Source organism: Bubalus bubalis, chromosome 5 (genome assembly GCF_019923935.1).
Source record: "Bubalus bubalis isolate 160015118507 breed Murrah chromosome 5, NDDB_SH_1, whole genome shotgun sequence".
Classification (NCBI taxonomy): domain Eukaryota; kingdom Metazoa; phylum Chordata; class Mammalia; order Artiodactyla; family Bovidae; genus Bubalus; species Bubalus bubalis.
Genome location: NC_059161.1, coordinates 41,434,069 through 41,455,048, shown reverse-complemented (window position 1 = coordinate 41,455,048; position 20,980 = coordinate 41,434,069). Strand labels below are relative to the sequence as shown.

Below are 20,980 nucleotides of genomic sequence, written 5' to 3'. Positions count from 1 at the left end.
CTTTCTGAAGCCGAGGATAAGAAGGAGTAATTTTAAACAGTCATACTGCCTTAGTGTGGGCCTGAATGGGGTTCTGTGTGGGGGTCTGTAGAGTTAAAAAGGGAAAAATAGCTGATGCTGGTAGGTACTGAAACAGGGAATCAAGGGTAACTGAGACTGGGAATGTGGAATGAGTCTTGGAAGACCAATAATGACCTTGACCTTGAAAACTTATCTCACAGCTTTCCCTAGAACTGGCTTTCCTTCTTCAACTAGAAACCTTTAAAATATAAATATAAAAATAAAATCCGATTATTAAGGTATTTCCATTTACCTTTAGGAAGTGACACCCATTAGTCATTCAGTAATTTTAAAAAATATTTCAGGATGTCTAGCATAATGAACATGTAGGTATAGGGTGATTTTTTATATTTAGAATGCTATTACAGTTCCATGTAGTATTTCATTTCTGTGACAACAAGAATTATCTAGCATAGAGGAAATGATAAACTATGCCACATGGAAAACAGAATTTAACTTTGCAACAACCATGAGAAAAAAATAGATCTTCAGTTAAGTGCCATTTGTAGATAATTTCTATCCAAGTTGTTAATGTTTGAAAAGTTAAACACTGTTTAAAGGTTTTTATGATGATTCTGGGTATTCTTTAGCTTAGCAAAAACAACCAGAAGTAGACGGGTAAATCTGCACCATTAAAAACTTCAAACTTTTAATTTTAGCATATTATTTCAGCTTTCTCTCCCATTCATCCCGTTCAGAGCTGTTAACAGGGAACTAATTGGTTGGCTTGGGTGTTTTCTTTTCACCATTTGGTGGCCAGTCTCTGGTGGAAATTCTGAGATGCAAACCAGGCAAACAAATGGGCCAGTGGGCTGGACAGGGATAAGAGACAGTGGGCATGGAGAATCTATTGTTGTTCATCCAATCAACTAAATATATTTTAATTGTAGCAGCAGTGCCATAAATAGGCCAGGCACAAGCATTTAATCTGCTGTATTTTAGTCCTGTTTCAGTCTCTGTGCTTCCACCATCCCTACGAATCTGCAATTTTTATTTGATTTTGTTCATTTGATGGTAGAGACTTCCCTCTGGTTATCTGGGCTTTTGGAAGATATATTATTTTGAATAGTTTAAGAGAAGTTGAGCTTTGGGGAAACAATGTTGTTCTTACTGTAACTTGTATCTTGTTTTTAACTTAGGACAAGACTTGTGTTCCCCATAGGCTTATATTAAACTAAACATCTCTGCCGATCTGTGTTCTCTTGAAGGTGATTCGCAAGGGATGGCTAACCATCAGCAACATTGGCATCATGAAAGGAGGCTCTAAGGGATACTGGTTTGTCCTTACTGCTGAGAGTTTGTCCTGGTACAAAGATGATGAGGTAAGTCACAAAAGTGACAGAATTTTTTAAATTAAAATGCTTCTGTTTCAGATGAATTGATTTTATTGTGATATACAGTTTGGAGATGCTGATGGTTTTCATTTAGTAAGACTTGGCTTGGGATGTTTGTATGAAGAAACACTGTTTTTTCCTCATAGATTTTAAATTTTACAGGAGTTCCTTCAAATATCTTTTATTTCTGTGATGTACTGACATGTTTGTTTACCTAAAGGAACGGAGCTAGGGACCTGTAGTTGAAAACTTCCTTCTTTGTGAGAATGGCAAGTTACTGATATAGTGAAAGCTATTTTCATTAAATAATGCTTTGAAAATACTCAAGGGAATAGATCATCATAGAAACAAAGTTAATAGCAGTGATGCAGAGTTAATAAAGCATTTTGGAATTGTTGCTGTGACATCTGTCTCAAATGACAGGCTTTTGAAAATGTCCAAATCACTAGTCTTCAAGTGAGTCCCAGATAATTGTTTATACAAATTTTTTCTTTGAGAATTTGATATCTATGTAAAAGCATGAATTATGATAATTATGGTGTTCTGGTTCACTTTAAATGTTAATAATTTTGGTCCTGTGACTTATTACTCGTTTAAATCTGATATTTAGAAAAGCACACACACACGAAAATCAGTCTTACAGAGCCATTAAAGCACTATAAAATGATACTGGTAAACTTGGGAGGGCATGGATGGAAATTCATCAGTGTTTTGGAAATTTTAGTAGCTCTGGTCTGAGGTGAGAAGTTTTTGGTGCTTACAATGCAGCATGCAAACATTGGTTAAGAATATTCTATGATGGCAAAACTATTTACAGGTGAGATTGTGTCAGTTGTGTTTGGCTATAAATGGCAAGCATTTCAGAGTTAAAAGTCCTTCCACTCTTGGCTTGATAGCTTTTGAAAGCACTACAAGGTACTTTCTCAAATTGTTGGAGGAAAGCTTTGTGTCCTGCCTAGTTCTAAGTGCTTTGTGCACAGTAATGTGTGGAATAAGTATCAGATGACCTGCTGAGGGCCGCTACATTTTCTGCAGTGAAAGTGAAGCTGCTCAGTCCTGTCTGACTCTTTGTGACCCCATGGACTGTAGCCTACCAGGCTTCTCTGTCCATGGGATTTTTCAGGCAAGAATACTGGAGTGGGTTGCCATTTCCTTCTCCAGGAGATCTTCTGGACCCAGGAATTGAACCCGGGTCTCCCACATTGTAGGCAGACACTTTACCGTCTGAGCCACCAGGGAAGTCCAAATTAAAAGGAAATCAAATCCTATAGAAAGATCTAAAGGAAATTTCTACTCAAAAGCTTTATTTCAAATGTTTATGTCATGTATTTTACTAACTTCAGTCAAATGTAACATTGGTCATGAGTCTGAGGATTAGCACAGGTTTCTTTCCTGGGCTGGCTGCTTAGATAACCCTCTTAATTCTGTGGAAGCGCCAGACTATAGCTTCTGGAGTTCTGAGATGCCTTCCTAGATATAAACATCAGGAAATAGAAAATCTTCTTTTGTGTTCAGTTGCCCTACTAAATCTTCTCTTAGACACAATTTGCTTACAAGCATTTAGGTGATTATTTATGTACATTTGAATACAGATTGGCCTCTGAGTCTCTCTCAGTTATTCCAGGGAAAGCAAAAGACCTTGCTGAAGAAGCAGGATAATTATAACTAGTTTTATTTTTATTTTTTTCTTTATATACTTATTTACTTTTGGCTGTGTCGGGTCTTAGTTGCCGCTTAATGGTCTTAGTTGGCCCACAGCATGTGGAATCTTAATTCCCCAACTAGGGATCAAACCCACGTTCCCTGCATTGGAAAGTGAATTCTTAAACACTGGACCACCAGGAAATTCTTAGTTTCAGATTGATTAATGACTCATTTGCTTCCCTCATAGCTCAGTTGGTAAAGAATCTGCCTGCAATGCAGGAGACCCCAGTCCAATTCCTGGGTCAAGAAGATCTGCTGGAGAAGGGATAGGCTACCCACTCCAGTGTTCTTGGGCTTCCCTTGTGGCTCAGCTGGTAAAGAATCTGCCTGCAATACAGGAGACCTGGGTTCTATCCCTGGTTGGGAAGATCCCCTGAAGAAGGGAAAGGCTACCCACTCCCGTATTCTGACCTGGAGAATTCCATAGACTGTATCGTCCATGGGGTCGCAAAGAGTCGGACACAACCGAGCAACTTTCACTAATGACTCACTTAATCCACATTATAATCCTAAGGATAAGTACTATAATTATCTTCATTTTTCAGGTAAGTAAATGAAGGAAAAAACATAACCTTTTGAAAAGTCATTTCTTTGGGTTCAGTTTTTCTTATGGAAAACACTTGGTGTTGGTGAGAATAACTCACTTACCAAAGTCTCACAACTGCTTGATGACAAAGCAGAAATTTGAATATAAGCTGTCTGGTTCCAGAATTTATGCCTTCAACCACAAATGGAGGCAAGATCCTCCAAGGTGTTGGAGTTTTCCTAGTCAGCCTCGTCCCACTGAGGATTTATTAAGATGCGTTCCAGGCATCCTGGCATTGAGCTTTCCCTGAGTGCTAGCATCAGGGGCTCTGAAGACTCAGATTAGCCACTACCGTTGGAGTACAGCTTTAGGGGTTTTGTTGTTGTCATTGTTTGGCTATGTGGGTACTGAAACAAGTCAGTTTGAAGGCACATGATGCTCTCTGCAGGGAAGGAGGAGGATTTGAGGGCTTGTTGAGCTCATGGTCACCCGTCAGCCCCTCCTCTCTGCTATAAACTCAGAATAGCTTTTTACAAAATCTCTGCTGCTGAAGCTCTGTCATGAGCACTTGATTACAATAAACAGAAAATACACGTGTGCAGTTAGTAACTGGGTGCCAGAGAACATTTTTATTAAAGGTATATATTAAAGGTGGAAGGTGGTTGTGTGTGTGTGTCTTGAGAGGCAGGGGTGGGTAACAATGACCCTTGAAACAGATTGGGATGATTGAGGTGAAGAAAGTTAAGAAAAGGGTTGTTTTCCTAGTTTAAAGTATTGAAAAAAGAGAAAATGACAGGCAAGTTTGGTGCCCTATGGAGCTAACTACTAGACTAATAATACAAAATCAGATATTAAGTGCTCTGAAGAAAATAGGTCAATGAACTAGAAACTGATGGGAGGAGGAACCTTTAGATTGAGTGTCTGGAAGGAAGTAACACTGCAGCAAAGACTGGAATGATGAACTGTATAGAAGATTGTATTGAAGAGCCCTCCAGGGTGGGAGTGGACAGGAAGCTTAGCGCTAAGATGGAGGAGGGGTAAGACAGAGAAGTAGGAAATAAAATCAGAGGTATCTCATCAGGCCCCACCAGTGATTTGGATTTTATCCAGAGGATAATTGAAGACCATTGGCCTGTGACCTGATTGGATTTCTGCTTCAGAAGGATCACTCTGGCTGCTGGGTTGAGCATGATGTGTGGAATGGAATGTGTATGTGGATGGAGTGGGGAGGGCAAGACGAGAAGAAGGGAGACTAGCTGGAAGAGTGTATCAGTGGTTGAAGCAAGAGAAGATGGTGGCTTGTACTGGATGGAGAGGAGAGCTCAAGTTCAGGGTCGCAACTTGATGGGCCACATACAGCTATATTGTAGTCATTAGATACTGTTTCTCATTAAAAACTGCTCAAAAAAACAGGTTGGAAAATTTCCAGATATTAATGCCTGACTCAATACCCCTATATTCAAAGTTTTTGTGTCAGTGGGACAGAGCCTGATTCCCCTGGAGCCATCCTCACTCATTCCCATCTTACTGCCTCTTGGCTACAGTCACCTTGGTTCTCTATTCTGCTCAGTTTCTCTTACTAGCACTTTCTACCACCACAGGCCACCTTTGAGCCTGCTGGTGGGACAGAAGGGAGGTGCCAGTACTGTGTCCTTGCTCTTCAGTGTTATTCAATTAATAGTTATTAGCATCTGCTGGGAGATGAGGCTGGAAGAGATGGTATGGGGAAAGGAGGTCAGGAGAAATGTGAGGAGGGTGGGGCTTAGAGGTAGTGATCAGTCTCTGGCCTCTTGAATTTGTTCCCTTAACACCCATCCTTTAGTAGCAGTTTTAAATGATGCTTAAATTTCATACCAGCCTTGCTGTCATAGCTTAACTATGCTTCTGGATATGGATTAAACATATTTCTGTGGGCAACTTTGAAAACCCCAAATTTAGAATTTTCCTTTGTGAAAATAAGCATGAGTTCTTACTCAACTTTTGGAGTCGGTTTGTTGGTAAGTTGAGTGTTTGTATTTTGTTCCCCTGATATCTCTCACATCAGTACTTAGCCATTTTGGAAATCCTGTTCCATGGTAGTTTTTCTCTCTCAGTAAAGCAAATGTGACCCTGTAAATAATATTATTAAGTTACATGTTTGTCATTTATTTAATAACTTACATTCAAATTAGCATAGAGAATTATTGTTTGTTTCTATGTTCTTTCATATTTCTGCTTTCTTATGTAATTAGACTGATATGTTTTCATTATGATCTAGTTGGCTGTTGAATAAATAGCATATTATGTCATATAAATAGATATGGTTTTATTTAACTTATAACAGGTTTGTAGTAAATGTAAATGGCTTATGAAGTAGTCTTGTGATTAAAGAATAATAGTTCAAACTCTTTACAGGGTGGCATTAATTGAACGAAATACCCTATAGACAATGGTGTGAAAAGGGTGAGATACTAGAGAATGTGAATTTTCTATGATTAACTGCCAGTGTTGGAACAAGTCAAACTTCTCTGAACCTCTGTTTTAGCTTATCAAATGGGGACTATTATTGACCAAATCACCTCAAAAGGAATTTGTACAACTCTAAGAAATCATATGTTAACAAGTGCCTTTATAAACTTTTAGGTATCACATTTATATATTTATTCTTATCATTGCAAGTAATATTACACCTTCCTACAATAATGTAGATGCGAAGATCTGACTCATTTGAAAAGACCCTGATGCTGAGAAAGATTGAGGGCAGGAGGAGAGGGGGATGACAGAGAATGAGATGGTTGAATGGCATCACCAACTCAATGGACATAAGTTTGGGTAGACTCCAGGAGTTGGTGATGGACAGGGAGGCCTGGCATGCTGCGGTTCATGGGTTCACAAAGAGTCGGACATGACTGAGCAACTGAACTGAACAATAATGTCATTCTTTGACTCACATGCCTTCTAATTTCCAATTTTTTGTCATTTCCTATTGTGAGATAAGATGTATGGGATCTGGAATTTTTCAGCAGATAGTGGTATGGTTCAGAGAGTAAGAGGAAATTCAGATTCTATCTCTTCAGTGGGACTTTTCCATGCCGCCTCTCTTCCAGTCTGTGAGTTAGAGATGGTGATATCAAACTATGTGATTTCTTATCCAAGATGGCAGAGGCAATAGCATGATAACCCCACGTAATAATTTTAAGCTAGAGTTGGTATGATGGTAATAGTAGGTCCCCAACATTTTCCCTGCTTTCTCTCTATCCTTAAAGTAACTAACTACCCTATCCTTAAGTTTTAGATGGATTCATGAACACCTTCAAACATCTGTGGACCGCATGTTTTGAACCATTATTCTATGTTACAGTAATGATATTTGTAATGTTACTAACAGATGATCTTAATAGAAAGGTTTCTAACCTATGTCCCAGGCAATGTTATTTCCACTTGTAATCTTCAGAGAATCTATATAGTACAATGTGCTTATGGAAAACATAATTTATCTACTGGATGCTTGACTATATATTCTTTGTGCTGTGCTGTGCTTATTTGCTCAGTCGTGTCTGACTCTTTGTGACCCCATGGACTATAGCCCTTCAGGCTCCTCTGTCCATGGGGACTCTATAGACAAGAATACTGGAGTGGGTTGCCATACCCTCTTCCAGGAAATCGTCCCAACCCAGGGATTGAACCCAGGTCTCTTGCATTGCAGGTGGATTCTTTACTGTCTGAGCCACCAGAGAAGCCCAGGAATCCTGGAGTGGGTAGCCTATCCCTTCTCCATTGGGTCTTCCCACCCTAGGAATCAAACTGGGATCTCCTGCATTGCAGGTGGATTCTTTACCAGCTGAGCTACCAGGGAAGCCCATATTATCCTTTAGCATTATTACAAACATGGCCCTGCACACATTTTTAGGGGCTATGTAGGCCTCTTCTTGGGTTCATCCTCTCCATGGCATTCTGTCATTGTGTATATCCCAAGTCAAGGAGGATCTGTATATGAGGGTGAGGACAGAGCTTGGATTTGTGGGCTTGCATGTCCTCATACATCCCTTGGGGTCTTGGATGAATCCTACTCAGTTCTTTTGATTTCTATCAAAATAATAACATAAAGATATTTGTAGTACTTATATTTACTAACGGTTAGAAGAAGCAATACAGAAATTCAAACAACCTTAAGTATAACATTAGACAACCCTCTGCGCAGCAGTTTTTAGCCAGTTGATGACACCCTACTTAGCAACTCTAGCCTTGTGCTGGCCCAGCCCAGGGAGAGTACATTGGCCTCTTTCTCTTCCCCTTCCCATCACTGTACTCAGTGCTGTCAGTTTGGATTGCCCCAAACTCAAGGTGTTTCCATGTTTCCTCATTCTTTTATGTGCATGCATTCCAGAGTAGTCAAAATGCTCAACCAAGCCAAATGGACTTCCAGTTAACAAGTTGCTCCTTAGTTCTAAAGTAATTGTGGTTGTAAAAAATATCTCTGCTATTCATTCTACTTGCTTAAACTCATGACGCCCAGGTTTCAATCTGAATGGTGGTCTGGATGATGATCATCATGATAATGGTTAACATTTATCATTTGTAGTTTACCAGGCACCGAGTCTAGTTAATATTTCATGTACATTCTCCATTTTAAAAATGAAGATTGAGACTCAAAGAGAATGAGTAATTTAGCCAGCTACTACATGTCAGTGCTATGCTCCTAATCACCTGACTGTTTCCCAACAAATATATTCTGAGCACCACTTATGTACCAGACACTATCCTGGTCACTAAGGATAAAGTGGTTGACAAGTTTCCCACTCTTATAAAGGATGTGTGTGCACGTACTAAATCGCTTAAATTGTGTCTGACTCTTTGTGACACTATGGACTGTGGCCCACCAGGTTCTCTGTCCATGGGATTCTCCAGGCAAGAATACTGTAGTGGGTTGCCATGCCCTTCTCCAGGGAATCTTCCCAACCCCGAGATCAAGCCTGCACCTCTTGTGACTCTTGCATTGGCAGACGGGTTCTTTACCACTAGCGCCTTCTGGGAAGGCCCTTATGAAGGATACTTCTTGATAAAGAAAACATAATCAAGAACACCTATGAGATTCAGATTGCAAACTATGAATAAAATAAATACAATGATGTGTTTGATTTAAGAAGTATCTGGGATGGGACTTACAGCATGGAGCGGGGGCGGGGTAGAGGATGACGTTAAACTGAGTGGTCAGAGAAAGTTTGTATTAATGCCTAAGGCAAGATTGAGCCTGATGAATATAAGAAATTGAATTTAGGCCACTGTGACTGGAACAGAGAAAAGGACTCTCTAAATTTTGATCCTAAGAATGATGAGAAGTCTTTGAAGTTTTTAAGCTGGAGAGTCACATAATAAGATTTGAAATTTTTATAGATCTTTTTAATTGTAGAGAGTAGAGTGGATGGGGACAAAGCTGGATTGGGGAGTTGTTAGAAAGCTATTGCTGTGATATAGTAAGAGGTAACGGCAGCTTGGGCTAGGTAGTTTGAGGGAAACTGATAGAAATGGATGAATTTGAGGGATTTTTTTTTTCAGATGGTAAAATGACAAAAACTCATTACATGTGCCAAGTATTGGTTGATTGCTTAAATTCCTGCTAGATTGTAAGCCTCCTGACACAAGGAGCCACTATCTTGTACCATGTTCCACCACCAGGAGACGGTACTGATAGGTGATGCTAAGTGAATACTGGTTGAGTGAAGATGCGGTTGAGCAAATAAATAAAACACAGCATAGTTATTCATCATATCTTCGTATCTCAAGTGCCTAAACCAAATTATTGAATTATAGGGTAAAATTACCACTAGAGACAGACTGTCTTAAATTTTTCTTAATTTTCATCATTGAAGGTTAGTGGACTTTTTTTCCTTCTGATCACATAACTTCCTGGAATCAAGATAATTTATGCAGAAAATAAATTTCCCAATGTCATTTTCATACATTATAAATATATTTTGCATGGTTCTTTGGAGGGATTGCCTTTAAAAGGGGCAAGGCATTGGAATAAAATAGAAACTATCATTTCAAAGGATTTTGGATTCAGATAGTCTTACATTAATACTTAAAATCAGTTTTGGAAAAAAAACGTGATGGCTTTTATTTAAAATATTCCAAAAAACCCACATTAGAATAGGGTATTCTGATTCAAGGAAAAAGAGTCTTATTTTTCTTGATATCAATAAAAAAAGTGTAAATGGTAGTTAAAATCTAGTTTATGCATAATGATAGTACATAGTCAATTATTTTTTTCCATTTAAGTAGGCCAACATGAAGATTAAAATCATAATGGGAATACTCCTAGGGAAGTAGGGTAATTCAGCAGAAGTATTTCCAGTGGAAATGTACCAACCTTAAAGTATTGAAGATAATCCAAAATTTGCATTGAAATAAGGACATTCTTTAGACTCTTCAAAAATTACAGGCCTCATTTTTGTGGGTTTATGTGTTTGGATAGCATGATAAGGAGATTATAGAATTCCCTTGTAGGGATATTTACTTAGTATTGTTTTATTATGTAGCTGTAACAGTTGACACATGTAACTTTGGTAATAGGAAACAAAGTGACAGCTATATCCCTGGATGGCAAAAGTTGTGAGACGGAAAAGTTATAGAAATCTTTGGCTCTTTCCATTTGCACTTACACTTTCAAGTTTCTAGCTGTTTCCTGCTAGATCTGTTTGTTCCCTCTGATGAGGTCAGGATTGACCCTGTGAATGCTAGTCACACTCCTTGCTCAGTTGTTTTAGTTAGCCAAAGCTTAGGTATTTTTACTTTAAAAAAATTCTCAATAAATATTAAGATTTAAAACATTTATGTTACTTTAAATTCTTCATGATCACAGTTACATGTGTGCTTTTTCATATACATAAGCTGTCTTATGTTATGCTTTTTAATGCAGGATTATTTCATATAAACATTTCCAAGTTCTTGCATTATCCAAAGATTTATAATTTTGAAAAATAGATGGTATTATATTCAACAAACCATAATAGTAAATGCTATCTCAAATTTATTAAAAATACTTATAGACTTAAACCCATTCCCTCATAGGTATTATTCGTTGTACTCAGAAGTTTATATTAGAAGAAAAATATTACCCTTTCTATTACTTTCTTGGAAGAGTAAAAATTTTAAATGTAACTCATTTAACAGATTTACATATCTATAAATATATACATATATATGAATGTATATGTATATATATGACATTCTCTCAAGCTTAAATAAAAATATATATATAATACCAATATTTTAACCTCTTGTTTTAAGGGAAAATTATTTGAAACATCATCCTGGAGTGGCTTACTTACTACTGGATGAATGTGCTGGTCTGGCCTCCTTCGCTTTCCCTTGGGAGTGTGGTGGAATGGAAAGATCTCCTTTATGTTCTGACCGAACTATCGTGTCAGTCAGAGAGCTATCAAGCACTACACTGGCACTGCCTTGCAGGGTCCACATGTGGACTTCTGTCAGATATGTTTGCTACAGGTTATGTAAAGCATTTATAGTTGGGTGATTCTATGCAAATATTCTATAAGACATTTTTATATTGTCTTCCTGTTTATATTTTACATTTTGTGAACTATTGTTTAGGACTTTATTTACTAATCAGGGGACTCTTCTTTAAGGTAAAAACCTTCATTGCACGATGTGTTTTGCAGTTGCACATTTTAGCAGATTACATATTTCCTTAGGCCAGATTGTAAATGCAAGAATTTAGTTTTAATCATATTTTAATATATTAGTTGTACCCAGTCACTGTTTTTATTGTTGTTATTTTTAAGAAACTATGGTGTCAGGTTGGTAAAATATCACATAATAATAGAAGTTTTGAACCTGGTGGTTTTTAGCCTTATGACTAAATCTTTCATTTTAAAAATGAAATATCTGAATAAAAATAGTTTGATGTAGTCCAAAATATACACTTGAAATGTTTAAATTTAAGAAAACCCCCCAAATTTGGTAATCTTGTGCAACATTTTTTAAAGCTTGACCAGTATCTTTCTAAGAAAGAGGAAAATTACTTCTAAATACTGAAGTTAAAACATTTTAGTGAATCCAATCAAAGTTGACAAAATTTCTAAGTTTACCCATCTCCCTGCTTTTTACCCTTGAATGTTTGAAATATTCATATAAACAGGCTGACCCTGATCATTTCAATCCAGTTCACAAGATGTAAACTGAAGTTTTGATATTTCCTCAAAAGATATGGCAGAATATACACTGCATATCCTTTAATGCCTTTCTTTGTTCTTTTTGAAAATAATTGAATTGCCTCAACATTTCAAGAGTTTGTAAGTTTACAGTGAATGGGAACATGTATTCCAAGTGAATACATGTTCATTGGCCCCTTAAATACCACCTTAAGGAATGTAGTTCCTTCTTAATTAAACAATGACAGTAATAAACTTATGTACATCATGACACTTGGAAATATCAGAGCTTTAACTTCAGCTTTCTATATATCAAAAGAAGCAATTATTCTAATACATTTGAAAATTATGTTGGAAGTAAATACTCTTTTCACTGTGTTTTACCCAGACCCAAGCTGGCAGAGTTTGTTAACTCAAAATATGTGATCCCTGGAATATTATCTCGTCACTCTTTTTCTTTTCTCCCTCTCTTTCTCTTGAAAAGTCATGATGTTTAGTTTAGTTCCAAAACTAAACTTAGTTTTGGGAGTAGAATTATTAGAATTACTTATTCTTTGTCAAGCATCAGGCTGAAGTTATATTCATTTAGGGGATGCTGCAAAGCTGTGTACAATCAATGTCAAGGGTAGTAATTTACTGACAACAATTAGGAAAAGAGAACTATAGAAAGCACAGTAATATTTTCAGAAATGGGTTTTATTATATTTCATAAGCACCACTCACTTTACTTTTGGTGGGTTTCAATATTTGAATAATAATAATAATAATACATACGAGTTAAGAAACCAACAAATTAAAACTCCAGGCCCCCGCGTCCCTCATTTTGGTTGTAGCTCTTGGTGTAGATGCTATGGTGTGAGGGCTGCTTTCTTTCAATGGCTGGTTGTCATTCAGGCTGGGTTGTCATGTGACTGCCTGTCTGTGCCTGCTGTACAGGTGAGCGGATGTTCTGCACAGCAAGTGTAGACAGGCAGACACATGACAACTCCGTCCAGCCAGGCCCTTGGTTCCTTCGGGTTTCCTTTGCTCATGGGCAGATACAATCAGTCTGTTTCCAGATTTGGTGATTTTGGAAGGTCAGGGGAAAGGGAGAAAAACACACAATAGAATTAAACATTAAAACATTATGGAGCTAAAAACAAGTTAGACTTTTGACTTTATTCAGAAAGTACACTGATACATTTGTTCCAAATGTGCTAACATGGATAATTGACATAACAGAAAACTCACAGACATTTTCAGGAAAAAAACAACAACAAAAAAGACTAAACACACGGTTTATTCTTAAATCCAATTCATATTACTACTGGCCCACATGCAGTCAGAGTTCAGAGTAATTGAACCAGATGTTTTTCCTCTTCACGAAAACTCTGCATATTTTAAAACTGAGGTTAAAGATAAAGACTGTGTTTATACATGTTTCTGGTAATGGATAAGTACCATAACCTTGCCCATGAAAAAGAAGCTTGTCATTTACATGGAAATGGAAGCCATATTCATAATAATTAATGACCCTAAAGTATTTGACAGTTCAACCAGCGCACTTTGGTATCTGATGCTTTGACAGTGGGATTTTCACAAGGGAATGTATTTTCATCAATATTTTATTAAGCAACAAATTTATTTAAATTTCTCATGTTCTTTTTAATGCAAAGTTTTAGAGTATGGATGTGAAAACCAAATAAAAAGCAATTGTGAGCTTAAGTTCTGCTCCTCTTAATTAATTACAGGGCTGTGCCATGAATCAAGGGGATATAATCTAAAAGGTTGTTGTTCATAGTGATGCTCACAGTGTGTTTTGGACATGTTAGGGCAGTGCTGTTACAAAATAGTACCTTAAGCATGGAAAAGGAAACTTGATTTCATATCCAAAAAGGAAAATCAGACCCTTTAAAAAATTTCCTTAAAATTCATATAAGAAAGAGTTAATAGTGATAAACATACAGTTAGGAAATTTAATTCTGGTGACTTGAGAATAATTCTACTGGTTATTTTAATATAAATGATCAATTCACATCCTTAGAGATATTTAACAAATTCCTCTGCTCTTTAAAAAATAAAATATCTAGATAGTCAAAATTCCAATAAACAGAATTTCTTAAAGAACAAAACGAAACCTTATTGTCCAAGGAGTGTGTACTTAGGGAATTTTTTCCAAAGAATTTTAAGGAAGCAAATAGTTTGTTATTTCCCTTTAATTGTAAAATTCTGCAAAAATAGAGAAGAGAAAGTTTATGGAGAACAAATTAGATTTTAGAGACTGAAAAAATGACACTATTCTACACATCTGAATTTTTATGCAATGATTAGATATGGTACAGTTTTAACAAAAAGTTGGTAAGTGCAACTTTCTATTTATTTAATTTCAAAAAATAAATATCAGATTCTGTTTCTGGTCATCACTTCTGAGTAGAAGAATTATTATTTTTTCTTGACAGAATCAAAACCATCACTAAACTTGGCTGCTACTTAGATAATTACAAGGCCAGAGTATGCAAAAACAAATACCTTAAGGAACTATTTTGTTACTGTTGCTGCCTTCAGTGCAACAGAAAATATTTATGGAGTGATTCACTAACAAAGAGCATATTGGTGGAAATTTAAAATTACTGTAATTCTGTATAGCTTTCCCTCTCTCTCCCATAAATAATTTGATCCAGTTAACTCTGCTCAATTAAAGGAATGATGCATGCAACCTGAAAAAATAGAAAGAAATATTTGTGAGTTTATATTATCCTTTAATATGAAGCAATTCTATTAAAACAAGATATCCCAATATCTTTGTGTCTGAAAAACCATAACTGTTTTGCAGGGGGAAAAATCTTGCTAAAAAATGATTTTGTTCTACTTATAAGCCTATTGGACAATTTATATTTCTAAAAAATTTTAAAAGCACAATTTTAGTAAGTATGTGGCATATGCACACTTTTTGGTTATATTGAACCTGCCTCTAAGCTTTTTTAAAAGATGGAAGGCTAAAAACATATTACAGACTCTTTTCTGTCTTCTAAACTGTTCAGTGACTATTAATTCATTATCACTCAAAATAGGTAAAATATAAAAGAGCTATTTATATTTTATTATACCTTCTATTTTATATATGGTCATATACTGTTTTTTGGTCTTTTATTTATGACCTTAAGAAAGAAATGCAAAAAATGAATCCTAGTCTAAGTCTTTTACAGCAAAATTAAACCAAAGCAACTCCAGGAAACTGGTTGTCACAAAAAGTCAGGAAATTCAAAACTAAGATTTAATTATTTTCCTTAATTTACTTTATTACCTCTATTTATTAAAACTGATAAAAATTCTTAATGAGAGCACTTCAAACAATTGACAGATATTTCTATCTACATAATTTGTAGCACACCAAGGTGAAAAAAGTAGAAGAAAGCAAATAAGAAAGTTTCAATCTTTATGCAGGAATTTCCTGTCTTTTCTTAGGTTAAAGCCTGACTTCTAGTTATTTCAAGTTGGTATTTATGAGTGATGATCTCTTAGTTATTATTTAGACATTGAGATGGGTGAGATAGTCTCCGTAGAGAGAGGAAAGTGGGTTGTTTTTAAAAAACAAATCTCTCGTACAGTAATCAAAAGCTTTGACTTCTCTTTAGTAAGGGTGGATGCTGGTGGGTAAGTGAACATTTTTGCATTACCAAATTGTATTTCCTTTTTATGTCCTGTAACAGTTTTAAGACTTCAACCAGAAAAAAAGGGGGTTGAGGAAGAAGATTCCTTCATTAGGAGTTTTGTGCCAGAACTCTTTCCCACAAAGTGAAAAGCTTGGGTGGTCTGTAGGGTGAGAGGTTGGGGTAGATAGTATATTTTGGTTTTTAAAAAATATAAACACAGTATCTTGGCAGAAAGCTCAAATGCCAAGCAGGAAGGACATTAAACCTATTGACAACTGCAAGAAAGTGATCAGTGTGAAATTTTGTCCCATTATAACTAAATTTTCTTTGATTTTGAGATCTATGGCTTAAAAAAAAAATAGTGGGAGTTGAAAATGTAAATAAACTGTTTTATATTGATTCTTTCCAATTAAGAAATGATGTTGTTGAAGCTAAGGCTCTGAATTTCCTTTTCTTAGATAGCGGAAAAAATTCTCCTTTTAACTCAGTAACTAGTCTAACTTATCAATTACCATGTGCTAAAATGCAAAATAACTACTAAGTTCCTAAGAAGTACAGTTTGGACGGGCCTTGCAAACAATTTTATCTTTCTGAAGATGTACAATATTTTATTTTAATACTTACACTTACCCTTATTTCCAGGGGTAGTTTTAGTAGAGGATGTTCATTGTTGGTTAGTTTCCTCTGGAATAGATCCCTTGATTCCTAAAATATTTGTATATTTCCTTACAAAGTAATATCAAAATAAAGTTAAACATTATCCTAGTTGCCCTGGAAATAGATAAGGTTATTTTACCATACGTATGCTTATACATGTTGGTATATATATCAGCGCATAAACTACTATCCTTCCTTTAGTTGGCAGTGGTTTATACAGTGAGCTTTTACTTTGGATTTTTAATTTAATCCATACAATTTAAAAATACATACTATTCCTTCCCGTTTGTTAAAAGCTTGCATCAAAAATAGGCTGCCCGAACTCCACCGAGCACATTCAGGGGTTCCTTGTCTATGCTTTTTGCAAATTAATAATGTTTCTGCTTCTGTGCTTAGGCCAAGGACACCATCGGGTCTCCTCTGTCTTCCAGACTAAAAGTCACCCTGAGGGAAAAAATAGGTGAGGAACCAGTGGTGATTTGTTTCTTTAAAGCAAAAAGGCTACTTAATATGAAAAAAGACATTTAAATTAAATATACGTGAAATGAAAGCAAGTTAGGAAATTCAATTATTCTATGGAGTAAAAATACAAGACAAAAAACCCTCAAATTTGAAAATTCTTAAATATTGCCAAAGTACTTTATCTTCTTTGGTAACTATATCGAGTAGTAAAAGTGTGTTTCTTGAAAAAATAAACTCCTTTAAAGCTACCTAATAGATTTTTTTTGTTGTTTTCCTATGTTAAAAACAAAAACAAAAACAAAAAACCTGCAGATTTAAAAAATCTTACTTGTTCTGTTAGAAATAATATGGAAGCCTCCAAGATACAATAGGAAAAAAAAAAAAAAAAAAGGATGACATTACTGAATCATTTAAATGGAAGAAATAGCTGTAATAAATCCTTGCTTTTTATATTTTAGCTAAAAACCATGAATAAAAGAGAAAACTTTTCTACCAGTTTTGGAATGATCAAAGTGGTAACTTTTAAAATAAATTCTTTCAACAAAATATAACTAGGGGGAACCTTTGGTAATCAAATGTTTTGCCAGAGAACTTGTGACAATGTTTGAATTGTTGCAAAATGTATGATTTGGAAAAGGATTTGTTAAGGAATCACTATAAAATGACAGAATTTAAAGGAGGACAAAAGAGGGTACATTCACACAAAAGCCTAAAGAACAGATGTTTTCATTATATGGAATTGTTTGGGGATAGATATAAATAGGGGTTAAGGCAGTAACGTTTTTTCCAGAACGTTCTTTAAGGGACCCATCTCTAAAGTTCAGCGTGGATCGTATTGCACGTATTGCAATCCAGACTTTCTCCATTATTCTCTCTATTGGGATTACATTCAGCTTGAGGGTTTTCCTCCCTCCCACCTTCCTCCCCCTCTCCCACCCTCCTTCACCCCCAGGACAGCTGGAAACTGACCAAAGAAAACTTTGCTTTCGTTTACAAATTCCTTTTTTATCAGTGGGTTTCTAGACAAAGTACCTTATCATTTTAAGTGCTCAGAGAAATAGAAGCACTGTAAAATATAGCCAGGAGGGCTCAGCTGACCAGCAGTTATCAACCATTCTTAGATTTTTAAAAAATGTAATACAGAGATATATATTGGAATATCTGAATATAGAGGTTTTTATTCTCCAATTTATTTGGTTACTGACTCAATAAGTTCTGGGTTGGTGCTCTTTTCTGGACCAGTCCTATCTGCATTGTCTGGTAGGCAAAAATTCTTGGCAGCCTCTCCTTTTATTGTTAGATAATATTATTCCTGATATTTATATTATATAAAATTTAAGAAAAGCACTATTCAGATAGCATTTTAAAAATAGCAAGTATTCTTTACTTTGGGGTAAAATGGATTCAGTCCTGGGATGCTAAATGTTATACTTCAGCTCTCATTCAAATACGTTTTAAGTCTCTGGATTATCAATTTCAACAATTCAAAACCAGCCTCATTAAACTATTCTTAAGTGTTTGGAGTCTTTTCATATTTCATTTTGAAGTGGGAAAACCTTTAAATTTAAGAAAATACTTAAACTCTTCCAATATTGAACAACATCTAGTAAATCGCAGTGTACCACACATCGTTGCTGTTTTAAAACTAAACGCAGACCTGTCTGTCACAATCCCGCCTCGGTTTCTCTCCCATGTGAAAGCAAATTGTTGGCTCCCCACCTGGGCTCTCCTGGTCACAGCCCAGGTGAGCAGTCAAGAAGGCCTTACCCACAGGTCTTCCCTCGAGCAGTCCTTTCTCGGCAGTGTCCCCGAGGGCTTCCTGGCCCCTACTGTGCAAAACCTGTGAAGAAAAACACTGGATATGAGATTCGAAAAAGGAGCAAACAAATGTCTTCCTCCTTGGAAACAGCCACTTTTGTCCCCAGCTGTCCATGGCGTTGCTCTCCCTTGCCCAGTCTAACCAATGTGCAGACTACTGTACAACGGCATTGTCCTGAACAGGTAGTCTGAACACTGGGGCGACGGAGCAGGATCTCCAGAAGCTTCCAACTATGCACTTAAAAATCCTCTCCCGGTCTTGGGGAAAAGCCTCCCTTCCTGCACCAGGGGTTGCCTTCGGCTTCCCCCCCTGAATTCTGCTGCCCCGACTGAGACTCAAGGGCTGTGATTTCCAGTCTTGACGTGGCACATTTGCTGCAGACTGGGGAACTGGCAATGAATTTAGGACCAGGAAAAGGGGGAGGGCTGGGCTGGAGAGTCCATATATGGGATGATGTCACCCTGGGGAGGTTTGGGTATGCGCTGTGCCGCTGGAGAGACCGCTGGAATCGCCTGCTCTCAGACATGGGTCTGTGCATAAAATGGTACCAGATGTTTTAGTGTAATGTTAAGCAGTCATTTCATCTTCAGGCCAGATTTTTTTCCTCAACTGGGCAGGAAGTGGGCCCCAGTATGGAAAAGCTGTAAAAAAAAAAAGAGTCGAGATGTACAGTTCTGCTGTGGCCAACTGAAAGTGAGTTAGTGTAGAAGTACAAATTTGCTGTCCGATCCAGGCTAGAAAAGTAACTTGAAGATAGAGGGTAGATAAAAAAGTAAACAGTAAGTTGAACACTGGAAGCCAGGGCTCATTTGGAAACCTTTTTGAGCTTTCCTGTGGTACTTTATTTTCTGGTATTTCACTCGTCAGAAAGGGCAGATAAGTTCATTTTTTTTTTTTTTTCCCTCTCTCTCTCTCTTTCCCTCCTCCTCCTCCTGTCTGTTGGATCTGTCAGCGGCTTGCAGGCTGATCTAGACTTGAACAGTAATTATAGCAACTTCCTGAAAGTGAAGCCCCCATGAAAAGTCTGGAGAAATGTTCTTTGTCATGGCCTCTCCATGAGTAATTAGTTCCACATGTGGCCTTCCTCAGTGATTTTGGCTGGCTCTCCGAACGCTGTGCTATAGCTTGACCTAAAGAAACTTAAACGTTTTCATTTCAAGCCTCCACTATGAAATAACAACTCCGATCTCCTAACAAATTACCTCTGGTAGATCCATGCTATTAGGTACAGCACTGTTTTTTTCACTGGTAATTCCTGGTTCTGTGTTAGTATTTTTGTTTTGTTTTAATGGTATTCTACTGCTTAGTTTTATCGCTGGTTAATTAAATCTGTTGAAATTTGCCAAGTACCGCTTGACCAAAGGTTATAACGTATCAGCCTGCTGGCATCTACTTTTCTTCTCTTGGTGATGTTTTCAATTATATATTCTGTTGAATATTCTGATTGTCCAGTTCTCTGACTTCCCGTCCATAGTATTCTGATTGAAGTTTGAGTTGCCTCAAACAAGAGCTTGATTAATAGCCCTTCCAGAGATCAAAATGTGAGAAAATTTCTAGATAGCTTCCAAATTTGAGTGGCTAAACTAAGAAACTTAGAATTCTTTCAAGGAGTACAGCCAACGAAATTCATTTCTACTGACTGTCCGCAGTACTTTTTAGAAGCAGAAAAATCTCTCTCTTTAAAATATGTTGGATTGAATATTTCAGAAGACTTCAAGTGAGAATTCTCTCAAAGCATTTTCTTCTTGTTAAATGTCTTCTCTTGAATTAACATACCATTAAAGGGTTCAAAAGTTATTACAAGCCCTGCTCACCTAGGGAGGGAGATTAAATAAGATTAAAATAGAATTATCCAGCAGTTTAGGATGGAACTAAGATATTAGCATTAGGTGCATCATTCATAGAGAGATTTAAATCATCAGTGGAAATTTGGAGGGATTACTTCCTATCATTGTACTTCTGCTTCCATGCTTATGTTTTCAGGGCTTATTCCATAGTGACTGAGCAAGCCCAGTGTGCCTCAACTTCTTTTTCCCCTGTCATTACTTCACAGTATTACATAATGCTAGAAATATGCAAGTGTGGCTGTGCTATGCTTAGTTGCTCAGTTTGTATCCAACTCTTTGCGACCCCATGGACTGTAGCCCACCAGGCTCCTCTGTCCATGGGATTTTCCTGGCAAGAATACTGGAGTGGGTTGCCATGCCCTCCTCCAGGGGATCTTCCCAACCCAGGGATCAAACCCAAGTCTCCCACATTGCAGGCGGATTCTTAACCGTCTGAGCCACCATGCGAAGCCCAAAGTAATAGTCTCATTACATGTGGAGATGTCTCTTTACATCTGTCTTTTTTGAGTATGTATATGTTTACTCACAAATCATCATAGAGGAGCCATGAGCCAGAGGGATAATAGTCAGTCAGGAATCTAGCACTCCAACTATGGGCTTGTTCCTGTCGCAAACAATGAAAGCCTTTCCTCTGCCCTCTATTGAGCATTTTTATTGATGAAACATGCCTTGGGAATTTTTGTAAGGCTGATGAAAGGTGATTCCAATTAGTCTGCTCCATGATTTCATCTTAGTTCACACATTTATGCTTTTTCAAATATAAGAGATATCTGTTTCTCAAATAGG

The 20,980-nt window shown here is 36.9% G+C and overlaps 1 protein-coding gene and 1 long non-coding RNA gene across 15 annotated transcripts in view; one reads left to right on the top strand and one right to left on the bottom strand.

The window, feature by feature from the left end:
- The window catches only part of DNM3 (dynamin 3), a 646,455-nt gene that overhangs the window by 337,808 nt on the left and 287,667 nt on the right, over nt 1-20,980 (top strand). For all 14 annotated transcript variants that reach the window (XM_025285930.3, XM_025285935.3, XM_025285936.3 and 11 more), the window contains one exon: nt 1,269-1,382. In XM_025285930.3, the coding sequence (XP_025141715.1) occupies nt 1,269-1,382 (114 nt within the window). The remainder of the gene's footprint in view (nt 1-1,268; nt 1,383-20,980) is intronic.
- LOC112585096 lies at nt 12,456-18,905 on the bottom strand. Its single transcript, XR_003109468.3, has 2 exons — nt 16,040-18,905; nt 12,456-14,473 (listed from the first exon to the last, which is right to left on the bottom strand). It is a non-coding gene; the product is annotated as an uncharacterized LOC112585096 (long non-coding RNA).